Here is a 20242-nt window from a genome sequence, read left to right on the forward strand (position 1 = left end):
CAACTACTTTAATGGTAACTTTGGAAGGGATTAATGATACGATGGCAATAGCAAATGTAGGAAGTATGACACCGACAACAACTTTTCTGAAATTAAAGGGGGTTAGCAAGAAGACTCAGGGGTTTATGTTACGGATGGAGAGTGCTATCAATGATAGTATGAATAGGGTTAAAATATGAGAACAGATAGTAGTAGAGAGAATATAGATTCATCATGGAGGTACAGGATGAGGTCTTTGATTTTAATGACAGACAAGGAGAGGTATCTGATCAGTACCGCTCGTTAGGGGAGAGAGAAACTAAAGGGAGTGGTTTGATTCTTCTGTTGTGAAGATTAGAGATAGATGGCAGGTAGGAATCTTTGGTTCCAGCGGTTAACTCATTCTGTAAGATCAGTGAGGAATCTTGAGGGTCCATGTCTGGTGAGAATTCCAGCACCAAACATTTTAGAGACGGTCGTTCGACCTCTATCAAGTATGTGTCAATCTTATGCGTTGTCATGACTGTGGTATCAGCAACAATAATCAGTAACAGATAAAATAATGTCGTTGTCAAAACATTTGTTTAAGCCTAGGTTTAGGTGTTATTGGGTTAAGTGAATTAACTTGTGTGAATTTGTTGGATGGTAAAGAAAAATCAGGTAACAGCGTAACTGAAGTATTGGAGGTGTAACCATTGAGGGCTAAAGTTGTTTTTGTTCTAATAAAACAGATTATGTAAATGGTATGTTTATGGGAATATCAGATTGTGATGTTATATGATAACTTTGGGTAGGCATGACCTTAAGGGTAGTAATGAGAAATATGTTACTTTTTATGTACCAGGTAGTAAGAACAGCAGGACTTTGATGGTTAAAAGATTAGCTTTTGCCTGACAATGTAACTATGGGAAATTTTAGAGATATTTTAAGGGTTTGTGGTGATAAAGTATATATATTCTTACACTATGGATAGACAGGATGTTGTTACATGTCAACGTTGAAGCTTCCATATGAGGTTTCTACCATTATAAGAGGGGTAGCACCGGACACAGAAATCTGAAGCTATATTTGAAATTGGATGAAAAGAGACATGGCTACATGTCATACATACATGTCTTCAAGCCTATCATTGAAGGATAAATCTAAGGGAGAAGGGGGGACTTTTTCCATGGTATGGTGTAACATTTGGGAAGATCATATTGATAATATTAGGTATACTTTGAGTCCAGATAGTTCCGATAATATCACGAGTGTTATAGATGCGTTGAAGAATATAAGGGATACGTTTGGGAGATCTGAGAAGACTTGGTTGCAAGATCAGGTAGGCCAGTAGGGGCAGTGATGGGTTACATTTAATGGCAGCTTTGATAACACTGTGTGATGTTTGTAATTTGTTACTGACCTTTGAGAAAGCTATGATATTGAGATAGGTTGGAGAGTGATGCCTGGAGACAACACTCAGATGCCGGTGTTGACTGTTCCTGATCTGGATGAAGATGGACAAGTGGAACTGAATGGATAAATATCATTTTTTATGTTTTGATCATTTAAAAAAAAAAAAAAAAAATCAATATTGGGGTGATTTTAGTATGATTTTATGAATCAAGGGGGGGAAGAGGATAATGTGATTCATATATCATTTATATAGCATTTTTATATTCTTAGTTGATATTGATGGTCAATTTGAAAGTGTTGTTTTGCAAAAGATACTGTTTGGTCTTTCCTTTTCTTTCAGAAGCATTTGGGGGAACATATGGAGATTGAAATACTCAAACAACGACAATATGAAGGGACAATATGACTGGAGGAGATGAAACAAGGAGGGTGTGGTCGAGTCCATCATCAAAAGTCCATTGGAAGAGGAGACTACGGGGAGATGAAGTGTAGTGGACTACATTCCAGTGTCTGCAATGAAATATAGACATGTGTAATACATAATTGTGTCATATTCTTAGGTATTAATTTTTGTAGAATGATGTTTGATGTTATTGAATACATGTGAGGATCTTAGATGTTTTTGTTTATTTCGGTGATGTTTAGGGACAGGGAATTTAGGCAGGGAGAGTTCCACTTTAGGGTCCAATGGGTTGACCAGCCTTAGAGTGGATGTTTTTGGATAGGATTTTGTTTGCAGGGGCTTACATGTGTATTTAATTGCATCATAGTTTCAAATGCATTTACATGGTTTATGAGTTTATCAGGAGTACCGAGGTGGTTGCCTGGGGCAGAGGGACCGTGAGAGAATTTTACTGTCTTGATTGATGGATGGAAGGTTGCCGGACAGTTTTTCGCTCTTACACTCCATAGAGATTTGTTCATATTTCATAGTAATGTATTCACACTTCATAAACAGTTGTTCATATTTCATAGAAAGGTATTTACACTCTAGAGGAGAATGTTTTTGGTTTAATGTTAAAAGATACTCAATAAGATAAATTGTTACTTGTCATAATCCTATTCTGTTTGTTTTCGAGACTTTTAGTTTGTCTCGAAAGGGGGGAATGTAGTGTATTGAGATTATGATGGTGTTAAATGTTTTTTAAGTGGAACTGAAAGAATGTTGATTTTAGTATCAAGAGGGAATGTTTTAGTGTAACGCCACATACAACAGACAGGAAGTGTGTTGTAGACAGGGGAGACTGGTGATTGGCCAGAAGAGGGAGCATCTTTTTGCATTGTTTATAAATAGGGGCTAGACTACAGAAAGGGCAGAGCAGCCATTCTGAGGCGTCGCTCTCCGGGTGTCATGTCACCTGTCACTTATGCTAAAGCTTGTGATCTGAATAAACTTATGATCAAGGATTCAGTATGAGCGGACTCCTTTGTTTATCAGCAATAATTGCCACCACTCACTCGATACGACACTAGTTAGTGAGTTATTAGCCCAGTTATAGATCATTTGTAGTCAGCAATAGGGGAGTGATTGCTTCCTACAAGAGCACAAACTGTGTCCATTTCTAGACATCTTTGAAAAGCCAGTCAGGTAAAGAGCTTTTTATTTCTGCTTCCTACAAGAGCACAAAACGTATATACACTACTGTTCAAAAGTTTGGGGTCACATAGAAATGTCCTTGTTTTCGAAAGAAAAGCAATTTTTTTGTCTATTAAAATAACATCAAATTGATCAGAAATACAGTGTAGAAATTGTTAATGTTGTAAATGGCTATTGTAGCTGGAAACGGCGGATTTTTTATGGAATATCTACATAGGCGTATAGAGGCCCATTATCAGCAAACATCAGTCCAGAAAAAGCTTTTCCTTCGAAAACAAGGACATTTCTAAGTGACCCCAAACTTTTGAACGGTAGTGTACATTTCTAGACATCTTTGAAAAGCCAATCAGGTAAAGAGCTTTTTATTTCTTAAAGGGGCAGTGTTGTATTAGACAGGCTTGAATAAGCTAAGTAGCCAATAGGCAGAGGGTTGCATAATTTGTCTGATTCTCTGTAATAATGGTATGGGAATAATAATGCATTTTATTTTGTAAAGTTTCTTGCATCAAACAACACAACAGCATTTTCAGTCACCTCCTTGTCAGAAGAACAAGTGGATAAACAGGTTCATGTCAAGCCCTGCATGTTTTTTTTTACAGGATATTGAAGGCCTACATTGAACACCACACATTGGCTGCTACTGTTGGCTGAATGATACAACAGCTATTTCCATGTTCAAAATGTTATGGGATGTATTTTCTCCATTGTCTTTGATGGTAGGCCACTCTGGTAGGCCTACATTATGATCAAATAGCCACAGTAGCCTACTTGGCCACTGTTAAAACTGTAACTTAAAGCGGGTTCAGCCTCAGTGATCACAGTAAACACACACGCCGGAAGTTGCACAGAATTTTCACAACCTTCAAGTTTGTGCTCAGCAGACCTGAAATTTGCTCAGTGCCGGAAACAATTAGAGGGAACATTGGTAGGAGGTGTGAAAATTGTGTTCTTGATCTGACTCTCACACCCTTCCACATTTAGCTTTGCACAAGGCATGTTATTACCCTCAAGAATAAACACACACACAAGCAAGCAGGGTTGGGTAGGTTATTTTCTAAATGTAGTCCGTTACAGTTGCTAGTTAGCTGTCCACAATTGTAATCAGCAACATAACTTTTGGATTACCCAAAACTGAGTAAAGTAATCTGATTACTTTCAGTTACTTTTAGATTACTGTCCCCTTAAAAGGCATTAGAAGAAGACTAAAAGGATCCATCCAACACGTTTGGTGTGTCATCATAGTGGTCTCTGACATCATAATGGACACTGACATCATAGTGATCTCTGACATCATAATGGTCTCTGACATCATAGTGGTTCTCTGACATCATAGTGATCTCTGACATCATAATGTACTCAGACATCATAGTGGCCTCTGACATCATAGTGACCTCTGACATCATAGTGAACTCTGACATCATATTGGTCTCTGACATCATAGTGGTCTCTGACTTGTGGTCAGACTCGCTCAGGTGGAACAAACTTAAACTTTCTCCATGTTTCAGTGCTGCATTGAATGTCACTGAGAAAGCAGAAAGGTGCCATAATGTATTTTTTTCACAAACATTTTTACATTTAAACAAACATTTATGCAATAAGTAATTATCTAGTTTTTCAAAAGTAATCTGTAATCTGATTATTATATTTTTGCTGGTAACATAACTGATTACAGATAGTTTTTTTTAGTAATAAGATTATCAGTCACTCCCCAACCATAGTAATAGGTTTGCATGTTTAGCTGGTTATATTAAAGTAGTCAGACCAAGTATCACACCTCTCCCTCCTTCGTTCCTCCATTTCCCCTCCTCCCTCCATCCCTCTCCCCTAAATATGTTTAAATAGTTACTGCTCAAAAGGATGAAGCATCACACCTCTCCCTTCATCCCCCTTTTCTAAACACTAAAATAGTTTCTGCCCAAAAGCAGTTGTTCTGTTGTGTTAGTACGCACTTTCTTCCCACCCATATTTTCTCTCATCCCTGTAGCCCTCTCTCCTCCCTCCATCACGCTCTCCTCCCTCCATCACGCTCTCCTCCCTCCATCACGCTCTCCTCCCTCCATCACGCTCTCCTCCCTCCATCACGCTCTCCTCCCTCCATCACGCTCTCCTCCCTCCACCACGCTCTCCTCCCTCCACCACGCTCTCCTCCCTCCATCACGCTCTCCTCCCTCCATCACGCTCTCCTCCCTCCACCACGCTCTCCTCCATCCACCACGCTCTCCTCCCTCCATCACGCTCTCCTCCCTCCATCACGCTCTCCTCCCTCCATCACGCTCTCCTCCCTCCATCACGCTCTCCTCCCTCCATCACGCTCTCCTCCCTCCATCACGCTCTCCTCCCTGCATCCCTAAACCTGGCCTTAAGTGGAGGCCAACTTACACTATGGCCTCCTGGGCTTGCTAGCACCACTGAGATAACAGTTTTCAGGGTGTAAGGAGATGAAAGGTGATGTGCTCCCTCATCGCCCTTTCCTCACATCTCCTCTCCTCTCCTCTCCTTTCCTTTCTCTTCTCCTCTCCTTTCTCCTCTCCTCTCTCCTCTCTCCTCTTCTTTCTCCTTTCTCACTCCTCTCCTCTCTCCCCTGCATTCTCCTCCCCTTTCCTCTTTTCTCTACACCTCTCCTCTCCTCTCTCTTCTCCTTTCTCCTCTCCTTTCTCCTCTCCTCTCCTCTCGTCTCCTTTCTCCTCTCCTTTCTTCTCTCTCCCATTTCTCTTCTCCTTTCTCTACTCCTCTCATTTCTCCTCTCCTCTCCTTACTCCACTCCTCTCCTTTCTCCTCTCCTTTCTCCTCTCTCCCCTCCTTTCTCCACTCCTCCTCTCATTTCTCCTCTCCTTTCCACTCTCCTCTCCTCTCTCATCTCATCTCCTCTCCTCTCTCCTATCTCCGCTCCTCTCTCCTCCCTATTTCTCCTCTCCTCTCTCCCCTACATTCTCCTCTCTTTTCCTCTCTACTCTCTTTTCTCTACTCCTCTCCTTTCTCCTCTCTCCCCTCCTTTCTCCACTCCTCTCCTCTCCTCTCCTCTCTCATCTCCTCTCCTCTATCTCCGCTCCTCTCCTCTCTCCCCTACATTCTCCTCTCCTTTCTCTACTCTCTTTTCTCTACTCCTCTCCTTTCTCATGTCTTCTCCTTTCTCCTCTCCTTTCTCCACTACTTTCAACACTCCTCTCATTTCTCCTCTCCTCTCCTTTCTCCTCTCCTTTCTCTTCTCCTCTCCTTTCTTCTCTCCCCCATTTCTCCTCTCGTTTCTCCTCTCTTCTCCTTTCTCCACTCCTCTGATTTCTCCTCTCCTCTCCTTTCTCCACTCCTGTCCTCCCATTTCTCCTCTCCTTCCCGCTCCTTTATCTTCTCCTCTCCTTTCGACACTCCTCTCCTTTCTCCTCTCCGCTCTCTTCTCCTTTCTCCTCTACTCTCCCTACTCCACTCTTCTACTTTCTCCTCTCCTCTCCTTTCACCTCTCCTCTCTCCTCTACTCCCTCCTCTCCTCTCCTTTCCTCTCTTTTGTCTACTCCTCTCCTTTCTCCTATATCCTCTCCTTTCTCCTACCTTTCTCCACTTCTCTCCTTTCTCTTCTCCTCTCCCCTCCTTTCTCCTCTTCTCTCTTCTCCTTCTCCTCTCCTCTCCTTTCCTTTCCTTTCTCCTCTCCTTTCTCCACTCCTCTCCTTTCTCCTCTCCTTTCTCCACCTCTCCTCTCCTCTCATTCCTCTCTTTTCTCTTCTCCTCTCCTTTCTCCTCTCCTCTCCTTTCTCATCTCCTCTCCTTTCTCCTCTCCTCTCATTTCTCCACTCCGCTCCACTCCTTTCTCCTCTCCTTTCTCCTCTCATCTCCTCTCCTCTCTCCTTGCCTTCCCTTTCCTCTCCTTTCTCCTCTCCTCTCCTTTCTTCTCCTTTTTCCTCTCCTCTGATTCTCCTCTCCTCTCCTTACTCCACTCCTCTCCTTTCTCCACTCCTGTCCTCTCCTTTCTCCCCTCCTTGCATCTCCTTTCTCTTCTCCTCCCTCCTCTCCTCTCCTTTCTTCTCTCCCCCATTTCTCCTCTCCTTTCGACACTCTTCTCCTTTCTCCACTCCTCTCCTTTCTCCACTCCTCTCTCTCCTCTCCTCTCCTCTCCTCTCCTCTCCTCTCCTCTCCTTTCTCCACTCCGTACTCCTTTCTCATCCCCTTTCTCCTCTCCTCTACTCTCCTCTCTCCTTTCTCCTCTGTATTCTCCTCTCCTTTCCTCTCTTTTCTCTACTCCTCTCCTTTCTCCTATATCCAGTCCTTTCTCCTACCTTTCTCCACTCCTCTCCTTTCTCCTCTCCTCTCTTCTCCTTTCCTTTTTCTTCTCCTCTCCTTTTTCCTCTCCTTTCTTTCTCTTCTCCTCTCCTTTCTCTTCTCTTCTCCTCTATCCTCTCCTCTGTCCTCTCATTTGTCCTCTCTCTCTATTCTCCTCTCCACTCCTCTCCTTACTCCTCTCCCCTCCTTTCTCATCTCCTCGCATTTCCTCTCCTTTCTCCTCTCCTCTTCTCTCCTTTCTCCACTCCCCTTTCTCCACTCCTATCATCACCTTTCTCCTCTCCCCCCTACACCTCTCCTCTCCTCTCTCCTCTCCTTTGTCCTCTCTCTCTTTTCTCCACTTGTTTCTCCTCTCCACTCATTTCTCCTCTCCTCTCTTTTCTCCTCTCCTTTCTCCTCTCCGTTCTCCCCTCCTTTCTCCTGTCTCCTCTCCTCTCCTTTTAACAGGCATCCTCCTCTCCCCTCCCCTCACTCTCATCTTGATTAAAACAGCCAGGGGTCAGCCAGGACCCTAATCACTGTGGACAGAGACCTCTTGACTTGATTAAAACAGCCAGGGGTCAGCCAGGACCCTAATCACTGTGGACAGAGACCTATTGACTTGATTAAAACAGCCAGGGGTCAGCCAGGACCCGAATCACTGTGGACAGAGACCTCTTGACTTCATTAAAACACCAGTGAGTTTGGTCTTCTCCTCGATCTGCGCTCACTCCCCAAACTACCCGTGGTAGTTTTTCATTTTTACCTGTGGGGTGTCTGGGTATGCTCAATAAAGTGTTTACATTTTTACCTGTGGGTGTCTGGGTACGCTCAATAAAGTTTTATTTGAGTTGTAGCAGCAGTAAAAAGAGGGAGAGTGTCCGAGTCTAGCGGGTTCTAAATTCTAAAGATTCTGGTGCTGTCTGTCTCTATTCTCTCTCTCTCCCTCCCACTCTGAATGGGTCATCTTCTGAGAATGCATGTGAAAGACACAATTAAACTATTTTCTTAAGAGTCATACCATATTAGAATCCCTTCTGTGTTATTTTCCCAAACAATGTAACTTGGCAAGAGATCACTGTACTTGTCGACTGGGGACGTGAGAAAGAGAGAGAGCTTAAAAAGTAACGATGTAAAAAGAGAAAGTGTGTGAGATTTAGGGTCCGTTGGGAATGTTTCTCTGTTCTGAAGCTGGGTGGTCTGTCCTAATGTGAACTCAAGTGGTACCCCTGAGGCCAAATCTTTTATTGAACTGCATTCTATGTTCAGATCATACATTCATGAGGACAATGACCTCTAGGAAGAAAACATTTGGACCAGGTTTCATTTGAAATTTTAGTAATTTAAAATTCAAATCAAATGTTATGTCACATGCTTCGTAAACAACAAACAGTGTAGCGTAGCAGAGAAATGCTGACTTACTTATGGGTCTATCTCCAACAGAGTTAAAGGTACAAATAAATACACAGTGAATAACAATAACCAGTAAAAATAACATGGCTATATACAGGAAGTACCAGGTAATAACATGGCTATATACATGAAGTACAAGGTAATAACATGGCTATATACAGGAAGTACCAGGTAATAACATGGCTATATACAGGAAGTACAAGGTAATAACATGGCTATATACAGGAAGTACCAGTACTGAGTCAATGTGCAGGGGTACAAGGTAATAACATGGCTATATACAGGAAGTACAAGGTAATAACATGGGGTCAGTGTAAGGGTGTGTGAGTGTGTGGGTAGAGTCCAGTGTGTGCGCAAGAGAGCAAAAAGGGGTAAACGCTGGTAGACCAGGACGGGTCGCCATTTGATTAGATATTGATGAGCTATTTAGTCATCTGGTTTAGCAGTCTTATGGCTTGGGGGGTAGAAGCTATTCAGGGTCCTGTTGGTTCCAGACTTGGTGCATCGGTACCGCATGCCGTGCGGAAGCAGAGAGAGAGAGAACTAATCTACGGCTTGGGTGGCTGGAATCTTTGAAAATGTTTTGGGCCTTCCTCAGACACCGCCTGGTATAGAGGTCCTGGATGGCAGGCGGTGATGTACCGGGCCGTACTCGCTACCCTCTGCAGCTGTAGAACCTTTTGACGATCTTATCCAGAGCTACATACATTGTGATCGGTGTTACAGAGCGCTCGATGTTTAAAAGGTAATTTCGGATTGAGACGACATCTGCAGCCCTTACCCCTGAATGCTTTCTCCACAAATGCGGGAACATTGGCGTCAAAAGGCGCACTGTGGACAGGCGCTCTACGGATTGAATTCCGTACTGAGTCACAGAGAGAGGGGCAGAGAGAGACTGTGTGTTTGTGCGTGTGTGTACATAGCATAGGTTTCCTTTCATCCCCAGACAGAGGCAGGTGTGTAATGTCATCCATCACGACAAAGCAGCGAGTGACAGACGGAACAACAAAACAATCCATGGTTCTGCTCCAGAATAAACGTGTACGGCTTTGGAAACCACTGTTTATTGGGTTATCAGTTCAGTGGGCCACACACACACTGCCCTATCAAGCAAGCCTGCGTAAGGAGAGAGAGGGAAGGAAGGAGAGCTAGGACTAGATCCAATCAGATTGCTTGTTTTGGTCGGAGGTGGATCTGTGGATCTGAAGCCAAACCCACAGGCGGATCCTCCTCCTCTTATCGCGGACACTGCCATTGGATGCTATCTTATCGCGGACACTGCCATTGGATGCTATCTTATCGCGGACACTGCCATTGGATGCAATCTTATGGGACACTGCCATTGGATGCAATCTTATGGAACACTGCCATTGGATGCAATCTTATGGGACACTGCCATTGGATGCAATCTTATGGGACACTGCCATTGGATGCTATCTTATGGGACACTGCCATTGGATGAACGAAACCACACCTGACTATAATCTGACAAATCCCATGCAGCCGCGCTCCAAGTTCAAACACACGGCATAAATCCCCTCATCCAAATTAAATGAAGACATCTACTAGCCTGCACTTTCTAGCGCCGTCTTGAACTTCTGTCGCAGCAAAGACAATAAGGAAGTGCTTGTGAAAACAAGAGCAGCCACTCACAGCGTCAGCTCATACCGCAGTTACACCTCCAACTCCACCAGAACATCTGCTACGCGGATGTCGGCCAACGGCGGTAAATGATGAGTAATCACAGTAAATGATGATGAATCGCAGATGTCTGTGGTAATAAGAAGTTATCATTGCAGAGAGGAGAGGACAGGAGACACTGACACCTCCCACAGTATGAGGTGCCAGTGTTCTAATTCCCTTCATTAACAGAATGATGCATAATGACAGGTAGTGTTTTACTAGACACTCTCTCTCTCTCTCTCTCTCTCTCTCTCTCGAAATTACATCATCCACTCCATTAAGAAATTAGAGATGGATGGATGAAGTGATAGAGAGAAAGGGATGGAGAGAGAGAGAAGGATGGAGAGAGAGGGAGGGAGGGATGGATGGAGAGAGAGGGAGGGAGGGATGGAGAGAGAGGGAGGGATGGAGAGAGAGAGAAGGGTGGAGAGAGAGGGAGGGATGGATGGATGGAGAGAGAGGGAGGGAGGGATGGAGAGAGAGGGAGGGAGGGATGGATGGAGAGAGGGAGGGAGGGATGGATGGAGAGAGAGGGAGGGAGGGATGGAGAGAGAGGGAGGGATGGATGGATGGAGAGAGAGAGGGAGGGATGGAGAGAGAGGCAGATAGAGATGGAGAGAGAGGGAGGGATGGAGAGAGAGGGCGGGATGGAGAGAGAGAAGGATGGAGAGAGAGAAGGAGAGAGATGGAAACAGTCATTAGAGATGAAGGAGAAAAGGTTTCACCTCGTTAACCTATAACAGAGTAAATATACACACTAAATGGACCCACCTTGTGTGTGTCTGTGTGTGTCTGTGTGTCGACTCATTTCACGTAACTGCAGAAAATATGTTCAACCAATGCAGACAGAGAGAGGTCTCATATTATGCTATTATATACTGAACTATACTGTAATATTATCCTGAACAAAGACATAAACACAACATGTAAAGTGTTGGTCCCATGTTTCATGAGTTGAAATTATAGATCCCAGACATTTTCCATTCGCACAGGAAGCTTATTTCTCAAAAAACGTTGTGCGCAGATTTGTTTGTTTACATCCCTGTTAGTGAGCATTTCTCCTTTGCCAAGCGGTTTGCTGATGTCAACGTTGTGAACAGAGTGTCCCATGGTGGGGTTATGGTATGGGCAGGCATAAGCTACGGACAACGAACACAATTGCATTTTATTGATGGCAATTTGAATGCGCAGAGATACCGTGACGAGATCCTGAGGCCCCATTGTCGTGCCATTCGTCCACCGCCATCACCTCATGTTTCAGCATGATAATACACGGCCCCATGTCGCAAGGATCTGTACACAATTCCTGGAAGCTGAAAATGTCCCAGTTCTTCCATGGCCTGCATACTCACCAGACATGTCACCCATTGAGCATGTTTGGGATGCTCTGGATCGACGTGCACGACAGTGTGTTCCAGTTCCCGCCAATATCCAGCAACTTCACACAGCCATTGAAGAGGAGTAGGACAACATTCCACAGGCCACAATCAACAGCCTGATCGACTCTATGCGAAGGAGATGTGTCTCGCTGCGTAGGGCAAATTGTGGTCACACCAGATACTGACAGGTTTTCTGATCCACGCCCCTACCTTTTTTTTTTTAAAGGTATCTGTGACCAACAGATGCATATCTGTATTCCCAGTCATGTGAAAATCCATAGATGAGGTCCTAATTTATTTATTTCAATTCACTTCAGTCTCTGTGATTAAACAACAGTAAAACACATAGCACGCAACAGCCCTCACTCTGATAGGCCAAAGTCCAGGGGTTAAGGGGTGAGGAGATAGCGCTCAGGCAGCTAGGAACAGATGTTTCTGCTTTCAATATTTCCCAAAATAAAGTCTCTCTCTCTCTCTCTCTCTCTCTCTCTCTCTCTCTCTCTCTCTCTCTCTCTCTCTCTCTCTCTCTCTCTCTCTCTCTCTCTCTCTCTCTCTCTCTCTCTCTCTCTCTCTCTCCTCTCTCTCTCTCTCTCTCTCTCTCTCTCCCTCTCTCTCTCCCTCTCTCTCTCTCTCCCTCTCTCTCTCTCTCTCTCTCTCTCATTTATCGGGCCAATCAAAAGGAGTGTTCTACGGAATGGAAGCTGAGGGATGAATGAACAAAGGAATGAACTAACAGAACATTCTGACGCAGTCTCTCTGACCATGAAGGTATTTTTCTCTCTTTTTAGTTAAATCAGTTCATTACTTTACCCATCCCCTTATTCTAGGTCCCTCCTTTTCCTTTCAGTCAATCCATCAGGAAGTGCTTGCGGGGAGTTGTTCACTTTACAGGCTGTCGTGGCAACAGGCTGGCGTTCCGTGATGAGTTCACGGCGAGTTAATTAGAACAGCAGGGGGGGTCTTCAGGAATGCACAGGATTCTGGAATGGGGGACGGAGGGGGAGGGGAAAATACAAAAAAATACAAAGAATGCATATCACAGACATATTAGAGAATCATATGGAGTGGAGAGAGGACACGGGTTAACCAGGATGAACAGGGAAATAATGTGTTAAACCAAAAATATTAAAGACTCTTTAAGAGTCATGGATTGCATTCATAGCTACCATAAAATACTACCATAAAATAGGAATTCCACTCTTGCGAATATAATACTAACTGCATTTATGACTCTATGAAATTCCTCTCCTTTACTAAACCTACGGGAATCTGTACTGTTTACAGTATTTCCGGATTGACTGGAATACGGGAAAGATGTGTGTCCATACCTTGGACAGTTGGATTGTCATGCTGGTTACCATTCAGTTCAGGTTGTTCTTCTGGTACCTCCATATCTGTGATCAAGAAGAACCCAAGGGTACAGACCGCGAATAGACCGTAAATGGTGTCAATTTAACAATACAGACGTTTCAAAAGAACACACAAACCTGAAAACACATCTAATGACATCCTAATAGCCTTTCCACTTCCACCTTTAAATGAGATATTAATAATAGCATCCCATCATCACTCTCACACGTGTGGAAACCATCAGAGAAGAGGAGAGAGAGAGAGAGGAGCCTCACCATTACTGCTGGTGTATCGTGTGTCAGGAGTAGAGAGAGATGAGGAGGACCAGTGTTTGAGAGCATCTTCAACTCTCTCCCTCCTCTTGGACTCAAACGCCAACATTTCCTGCAGCTTCCTCTTCAATTTCCTCTCTTTCTTCAAGCGCTTCTGGATAGAGGCTGAGAAAGAGAAGGGGGTGAGAGGGAAAGAGAGAATGAGAGAGGGGGAAAGAGAGAATGAGAGGGGGAGAAATAGATTCCCTCCCCAAACCCACCAATCCCTCCCTCTGATCTGTAACTCAGAGGTGAGCTCTCTCACCCCCCCCGACTACCTCTGCTCTGTAGTTCGGAGGCGAGTTGTCTCTCCAGACTCTCTCTCAACTCTCTCTCTCTGTACAGCTCCATCTTCAGTTCTCTCTTCTCTGCCTGGATCTGTTTGTCCTGGACACTGGCATTCTCTACAGCCACCTTCAGCAAGCCCTGAGAAGAGAGAGATGAAGAGAGATGAAGAGAGATGAAGAGAGAGAGAGAGAGAGAGAGAGAGAGAGAGAGAGAGAGAGAGAGAGAGAGAGAGAGAGAGAGAGAGAGAGAGAGAGAGAGAGAGAGAGAGAGAGAGAGAGAGAGAGAGAGAGAGAGAGAGAGAGAGAGAGAGAGAGAGAGAGAGAGAGAGAAGAGAGAGAGAGAGAGAGAGAGAGAGAGAGAGAGAGAGAGAGACGAGAGAGAGAGAGAGAGACAGAGAGAGAGAGAGAGAGAGAGATGAAGAGAGAGAGAGAGAGAGAGATGAAGAGAGAGAGAGAGAGAGAGAGAGAGAGAGAGAGAGAGAGAGAGAGACAGAGAGAGAGAGAGAGAGACAGAGAGAGAGAGAGAGAGAGAGAGAGAGAGAGAGAGAGAGAGAGAGAGAGAGAGAGAGAGAGAGAGAGAGAGAGAGAGAGAGAGAGAGAGAGAGAGAGAGAGAGACAGAGAGAGAGAGACAGAGAGAGAGAGAAAGAGGGAGTTTTAACTTATGTCTACAAATAAGCTCTTGAGTATATCTATTAAGACTATAGCTAGAGAACTTGACATCACAAATGAGACCGGCTATACGGTCAACAATAGAAATGAAGGAAAGGAATGACACGAATAATAGTGACTTCAACTCATCCAGGTAATTATCTTGCCTGTATGTTGGTGAGTAGAGTCTCGGCAGAGGAAATGCCGGCAGCGAATAGGAACGGAGCAGGGAAGCCAGGGGGCAGGGCCTGGCCTGAGGACAGCCTATCAAATGAGGAGTCTTCTGTAAGAGAGAGGGTTAGTAATGATTTGTATACAAGCAGTATGTATAAGGGGATGAATGGACCTTCCTTCCTCCTGTTGAAAAAGGGACAGACTAATATGGAAGGACGGCAATAGTGAGAGGAGAGGTCAAAGGGCGTGACAACGATGGGATTTTGGAGCTATGGCAACGTGAGACTATGAAAGCATCGACTCCTCCCTCTTCTCTCCTCCTTCGCTCTCAAATCTTAATGCCTTAAACATGGATAACTCTGATACCTGTGTTGTGAAATGAACACTGACAACTCTGATACCTGTGTTGTGAAATGAACAAGGATAACTCTGATACCTGTGTTGTGAAATGAACAAGGATAACTCTGATACCTGTGTTGTGAAATGAACAAGGATAACTCTGATACCTGTGTTGTGAAATGAACAAGGATAACTCTGATACCTGTGTTGTGAAATGAACAAGGATAACTCTGATACCTGTGTTGTGAAATGAACACGGATAACTCTGATACCTGTGTTGTGAAATGAACACTGACAACTCTGATACCTGTGTTGTGAAATGAACACTGACAACTCTGATACCTGTATAGAGTGTTGTGTAATTAACATGGATAAAGATCCTATAGCTGGGCCGACACCAACGTTGAACTCCTTTTACTGAAGCAATTTAGCTTACGTCTTATTATTTCGGTGAGGCTACACAACGTTCCTGGTTTTAAAACCATGATTTGGTCAACAGTAATGTGCATTTAACCTGCAATGAAAGTATCTGCCATGTCCCTGTTTCGCTGCTGGCTCTCACTCCCTCTCCCTCCTTTACACACGGACTGACGGGAGAGATGCGTTCTGATAAGCGCAAGCATACTGACAGTTGAGCAACATTTTGAAACGTAACTGTGGGAAAGACCCAGTTCTTAAAACAACCACTCCAAAAGAGGAGAGTGTCAGCTTTATGAGAGTATAATTATTTATCAACTGTCAATATAGATGAATAACATCACTTTACAGAGTATGTCACTGCGATGATGCGCCAGCAGAACGGAGCGGAGCGCGCCATTTGGGGTGAATTTACAGAGTATGTCATTGAGATGATGCGCCAGCAGAACGGAGCGGAGTGCGCCATTTGGGGTGAATTGACAGAGTATGTCACTGCGATGATGCGCCAGCAGAACGGAGCGGAGCGCGCCATTTGGGGTGAATTGACAGAGTATGTCATTGAGATGATGCGCCAGCAGAACGGAGCGGAGCGCGCCATTTGGGGTGAATTGACAGAGTATGTCACTGCGATGATGCGCCAGCAGAACGGAGCGGAGCGCGCCATTTGGGGTGAATTGACAGAGTATGTCACTGCGATGATGCGCCAGCAGAACGGAGCGGAGCGCGCCATTTGGGGTGAATTGACAGAGTATGTCACTGCGATGATGCGCCAGCAGAACGGAGCGGAGCGGTGAATACATCAAGTAGCCTATTAAGGCCTACCAATGGAAAGTTATGTAGGACATTACATTTACAGTTCGATCAATTGCATGGATTATCTAGCATTAATATCATATTTAGAGTTAGCGATCTAGCTAAAGCGTTTTCAGTTCTCACTTCCTCAGGAGGTGAATTATGTTAAATATAGCCTAGGACAATAATATGCAAAAAAAAAAAAACATGCAGGCAAATTAATCTCTAAAGAGCCCCCAAAAAATATAAATAAAATAAAAAAGGTTATTCTGGATCCATTTTTAACATGTTGCACATCAAAATATCCATCATGCATTCCCTGAAAATGTTAGATGAAATAGCTAACTTCTTTCATGTCTTACTTAGCAGTGGAAAAAGTCAGTATAGAGCCCTCCCTCTAATGGTAAAGTCAGTCTAGAGTCCTCCCTCTAATGGTAAAGTCAGTCTAGAGTCCTCCCTCTAATGGTAAAGTCAGTCTAGAGTCCTCCCTTTAATGGTAAAGTCAGTCTAGAGTCCTCCCTCTAATGGTAAAGTCAGTCTAGAGTCCTCCCTCTAATGGTAAAGTCAGTCTAGAGCCCTCCCTCTAATGGTAAAGTCAGTCTAGAGCCCTCCCTCTAATGGTAAAGTCAGTCTAGAGTCCTCCTTCTAATGGTAAAGTCAGTCTAGAGTCCTCCCTCTAATGGTAAAGTCAGTCTAGAGTCCTCCCTCTAATGGTAAAGTCAGTCTAGAGTCCTCCCTCTAATGGTAAAGTCAGTCTAGAGTCCTTCTAATGGTAAAGTCAGTCTAGAGTCCTCCCTCTAATGGTAAAGTCAGTCTAGAGTCCTCCTTCTAATGGTAAAGTCAGTCTAGAGCCCTCCCTCTAATGGTAAAGTCAGTCTAGAGTCCTCCCTCTAATGGTAAAGTCAGTCTAGAGTCCTCCTTCTAATGGTAAAGTCAGTCTAGAGCCCTCCTAATGGTAAAGTCAGTCTAGAGCCCTCCCTCTAATGGTAAAGTCAGTCTAGAGTCCTCCCTCTAATGGTAAAGTCAGTCTAGAGTCCTCCCTCTAATGGTAAAGTCAGTCTAGAGTCCTCCCTCTAATGGTAAAGTCAGTCTAGAGTCCTCCCTCTAATGGTAAAGTCAGTCTAGAGCCCTCCTAATGGTAAAGTCAGTCTAGAGTCCTCCCTCTAATGGTAAAGTCAGTCTAGAGCCCTCCTAATGGTAAAGTCAGTCTAGAGTCCTCCCTCTAATGGTAAAGTCAGTCTAGAGTCCTCCCTCTAATGGTAAAGTCAGTCTAGAGTCCTCCCTCTAATGGTAAAGTCAGTCTAGAGCCCTCCTAATGGTAAAGTCAGTCTAGAGTCCTCCCTCTAATGGTAAAGTCAGTCTAGAGTCCTCCCTCTAATGGTAAAGGCAGTCTAGAGTCCTCCCTCTAATGGTAAAGTCAGTCTAGAGTCCTCCCTCTAATGGTAAAGTCAGTCTAGAGTCCTCCCTCTAATGGTAAAGTCAGTCTAGAGCCCTCCCTCTAATGGTAAAGTCAGTCTAGAGTCCTCCCTCTAATGGTAAAGTCAGTCTAGAGTCCTCCCTCTAATGGTAAAGTCAGTCTAGAGCCCTGCCTCTAATGGTAAAGTCAGTCTAGAGTCCTCCCTCTAATGGTAAAGTCAGTCTAGAGTCCTCCCTCTAATGGTAAAGTCAGTCTAGAGCCCTCCTTCTAATGGTAAAGGCAGTCTAGAGCCCTCCCTCTAATGGTAAAGTCAGTCTAGAGTCCTCCCTCTAATGGTAAAGTCAGTCTAGAGTCCTCCTTCTAATGGTAAAGTCAGTCTAGAGCCCTCCTAATGGTAAAGTCAGTCTAGAGCCCTTCCTCTAATGGTAAAGTCAGTCTAGAGTCCTCCTTCTAATGGTAAAGTCAGTCTAGAGCCCTCCTAATGGTAAAGTCAGTCTAGAGCCCTCCCTCTAATGGTAAAGTCAGTCTAGAGCCCTCCTAATGGTAAAGTCAGTCTAGAGCCCTCCCTCTAATGGTAAAGTCAGTCTAGAGCCCTCCCTCTAATGGTAAAGTCAGTCTAGAGTCCTCCCTCTAATGGTAAAGTCAGTCTAGAGTCCTCCTTCTAATGGTAAAGTCAGTCTAGAGCCCTCCCTCTAATGGTAAAGTCAGTATAGAGTCCTCCTCCTAATGGTAAAGTCAGTCTAGAGTCCTCCCTCTAATGGTAAAGTCAGTCTAGAGTCCTCCCTCTAATGGTAAAGTCAGTCTAGAGTCCTCCCTCTAATGGTAAAGTCAGTCTAGAGTCCTCCTTCTAATGGTAAAGTCAGTCTAGAGCCCTCCTAATGGTAAAGTCAGTCTAGAGTCCTCCCTCTAATGGTAAAGTCAGTCTAGAGTCCTCCTTCTAATGGTAAAGTCAGTCTAGAGCCCTCCTAATGGTAAAGTCAGTCTAGAGCCCTCCCTCTAATGGTAAAGTCAGTCTAGAGCCCTCCTAATGGTAAAGTCAGTCTAGAGCCCTCCCTCTAATGGTAAAGTCAGTCTAAAGCCCTCCCTCTAATGGTAAAGTCAGTCTAGAGTCCTCCCTCTAATGGTAAAGTCAGTCTAGAGTCCTCCTTCTAATGGTAAAGTCAGTCTAGAGCCCTCCCTCTAATGGTAAAGTCAGTATAGAGTCCTCCTCCTAATGGTAAAGTCAGTCTAGAGTCCTCCCTCTAATGGTAAAGTCAGTCTAGAGTCCTCCCTCTAATGGTAAAGTCAGTCTAGAGCCCTCCTAATGGTAAAGTCAGTATAGAGCCCTCCCTCTAATGGTAAAGTCAGTCTAGAGTCCTCCCTCTAATGGTAAAGTCAGTCTAGAGTCCTCCCTCTAATGGTAAAGTCAGTCTAGAGTCCTCCCTCTAATGGTAAAGTCAGTCTAGAGCCCTCCCTCTAATGTAAAAAGTCAGTCTAGAGTCCTGCCTCTAATGGAAAGTCAGTCTAGAGTCCTCCCTCTAATGGTAAAGTCAGTCTAGAGTCCTCCCTCTAATGGTAAAGTCAGTCTAGAGTCCTCCCTCTAATGGTAAAGTCAGTCTAGAGCCCTCCCTCTAATGTAAAAAGTCAGTCTAGAGTCCTCCCTCTAATGGTAAAGTCAGTCTAGAGCCCTCCTAATGGTAAAGTCAGTCTAGAGTCCTGCCTCTAATGGTAAAGTCAGTATAGAGCCCTCCCTCTAATGGTAAAGTCAGTCTAGAGTCCTCCCTCTAATGGTAAAGTCAGTCTAGAGCCCTCCCTCTAATGGTAAAGTCAGTCTAGAGCCCTCCCTCTAATGGTAAAGTCAGTCTAGAGTCCTCCCTCTAATGGTAAAGTCAGTCTAGAGTCCTCCCTCTAATGGTAAAGTCAGTCTAGAGTCCTCCCTCTAATGGTAAAGTCAGTCTAGAGCCCTCCCTCTAATGGTAAAGTCAGTCTAGAGTCCTCCCTCTAATGGTAAAGTCAGTCTAGAGCCCTCCCTCTAATGGTAAAGTCAGTCTAGAGTCCTCCCTCTAATGGTAAAGTCAGTCTAGAGCCCTCCTAATGGTAAAGTCAGTCTAGAGTCCTCCCTCTAATGGTAAAGTCAGTCTAGAGCCCTCATTCTAATGGTAAAGTCAGTCTAGAGTCCTCCCTCTAATGGTAAAGTCAGTCTAGAGCCCTCCCTCTAATGGTAAAGTCAGTCTAGAGTCCTCCCTCTAATGGTAAAGTCAGTCTAGAGCCCTCCCTCTAATGGTAAAGTCAGTCTAGAGTCCTCCCTCTAATGGTAAAGTCAGTCTAGAGTCCTCCCTCTAATGGTAAAGTCAGTCTAGAGCCCTCCCTCTAATGGTAAAGTTTGTCTAGAGTCCTCCCTCTTATGGTAAAGTCAGTCTAGAGTCCTCCCTCTAATGGTAAAGTCAGTCTAGAGCCCTCCTTCTAATGGTAAAGGCAGTCTAGAGCCCTCCCTCTAATGGTAAAGTCAGTCTAGAGTCCTCCTTCTAATGGTAAAGTCAGTCTAGAGTCCTCCTTCTAATGGTAAAGTCAGTCTAGAGTCCTCCCTCTAATGGTAAAGTCAGTCTAGAGTCCTCCCTCTAATGGTAAAGTCAGTCTAGAGCCCTCCCTCTAATGTAAAAAGTCAGTCTAGAGTCCTGCCTCTAATGGTAAAGTCAGTCTAGAGTCCTCCCTCTAATGGTAAAGTCAGTCTAGAGTCCTCCCTCTAATGGTAAAGTCAGTCTAGAGCCCTCCCTCTAATGTAAAAAGTCAGTCTAGAGTCCTCCCTCTAATGGTAAAGTCAGTCTAGAGCCCT

The 20242-nt window shown here is 44.4% G+C and overlaps 1 protein-coding gene across 2 annotated transcripts in view; it reads right to left on the minus strand.

Annotated features, from left to right (window-relative positions):
• Nucleotides 1-12324: 12324 nt before the first annotated feature.
• Nucleotides 12325-20242, minus strand: part of LOC121559150 (dachshund homolog 2-like) — a 58558-nt gene continuing 50640 nt past the window's right edge. Inside the window, exons 7-11 of one of the 2 annotated variants that reach the window (XM_045211762.1) lie at nt 14459-14571; nt 13634-13781; nt 13320-13481; nt 13023-13088; nt 12325-12674 (exon numbers count right to left, since the gene is read on the minus strand). In XM_045211762.1, coding sequence (XP_045067697.1) covers nt 12622-12674; nt 13023-13088; nt 13320-13481; nt 13634-13781; nt 14459-14571 — 542 coding nt within the window. In that variant the 3' untranslated portion in view covers nt 12325-12621. Of the gene's footprint in view, nt 12675-13022; nt 13089-13319; nt 13482-13633; nt 13782-14458; nt 14575-20242 lie in introns of both variants that reach the window. The other variant, XM_045211761.1, reaches the window with a different exon arrangement.

Source organism: Coregonus clupeaformis, chromosome 39 (assembly GCF_020615455.1).
Source record: "Coregonus clupeaformis isolate EN_2021a chromosome 39, ASM2061545v1, whole genome shotgun sequence".
Classification (NCBI taxonomy): domain Eukaryota; kingdom Metazoa; phylum Chordata; class Actinopteri; order Salmoniformes; family Salmonidae; genus Coregonus; species Coregonus clupeaformis.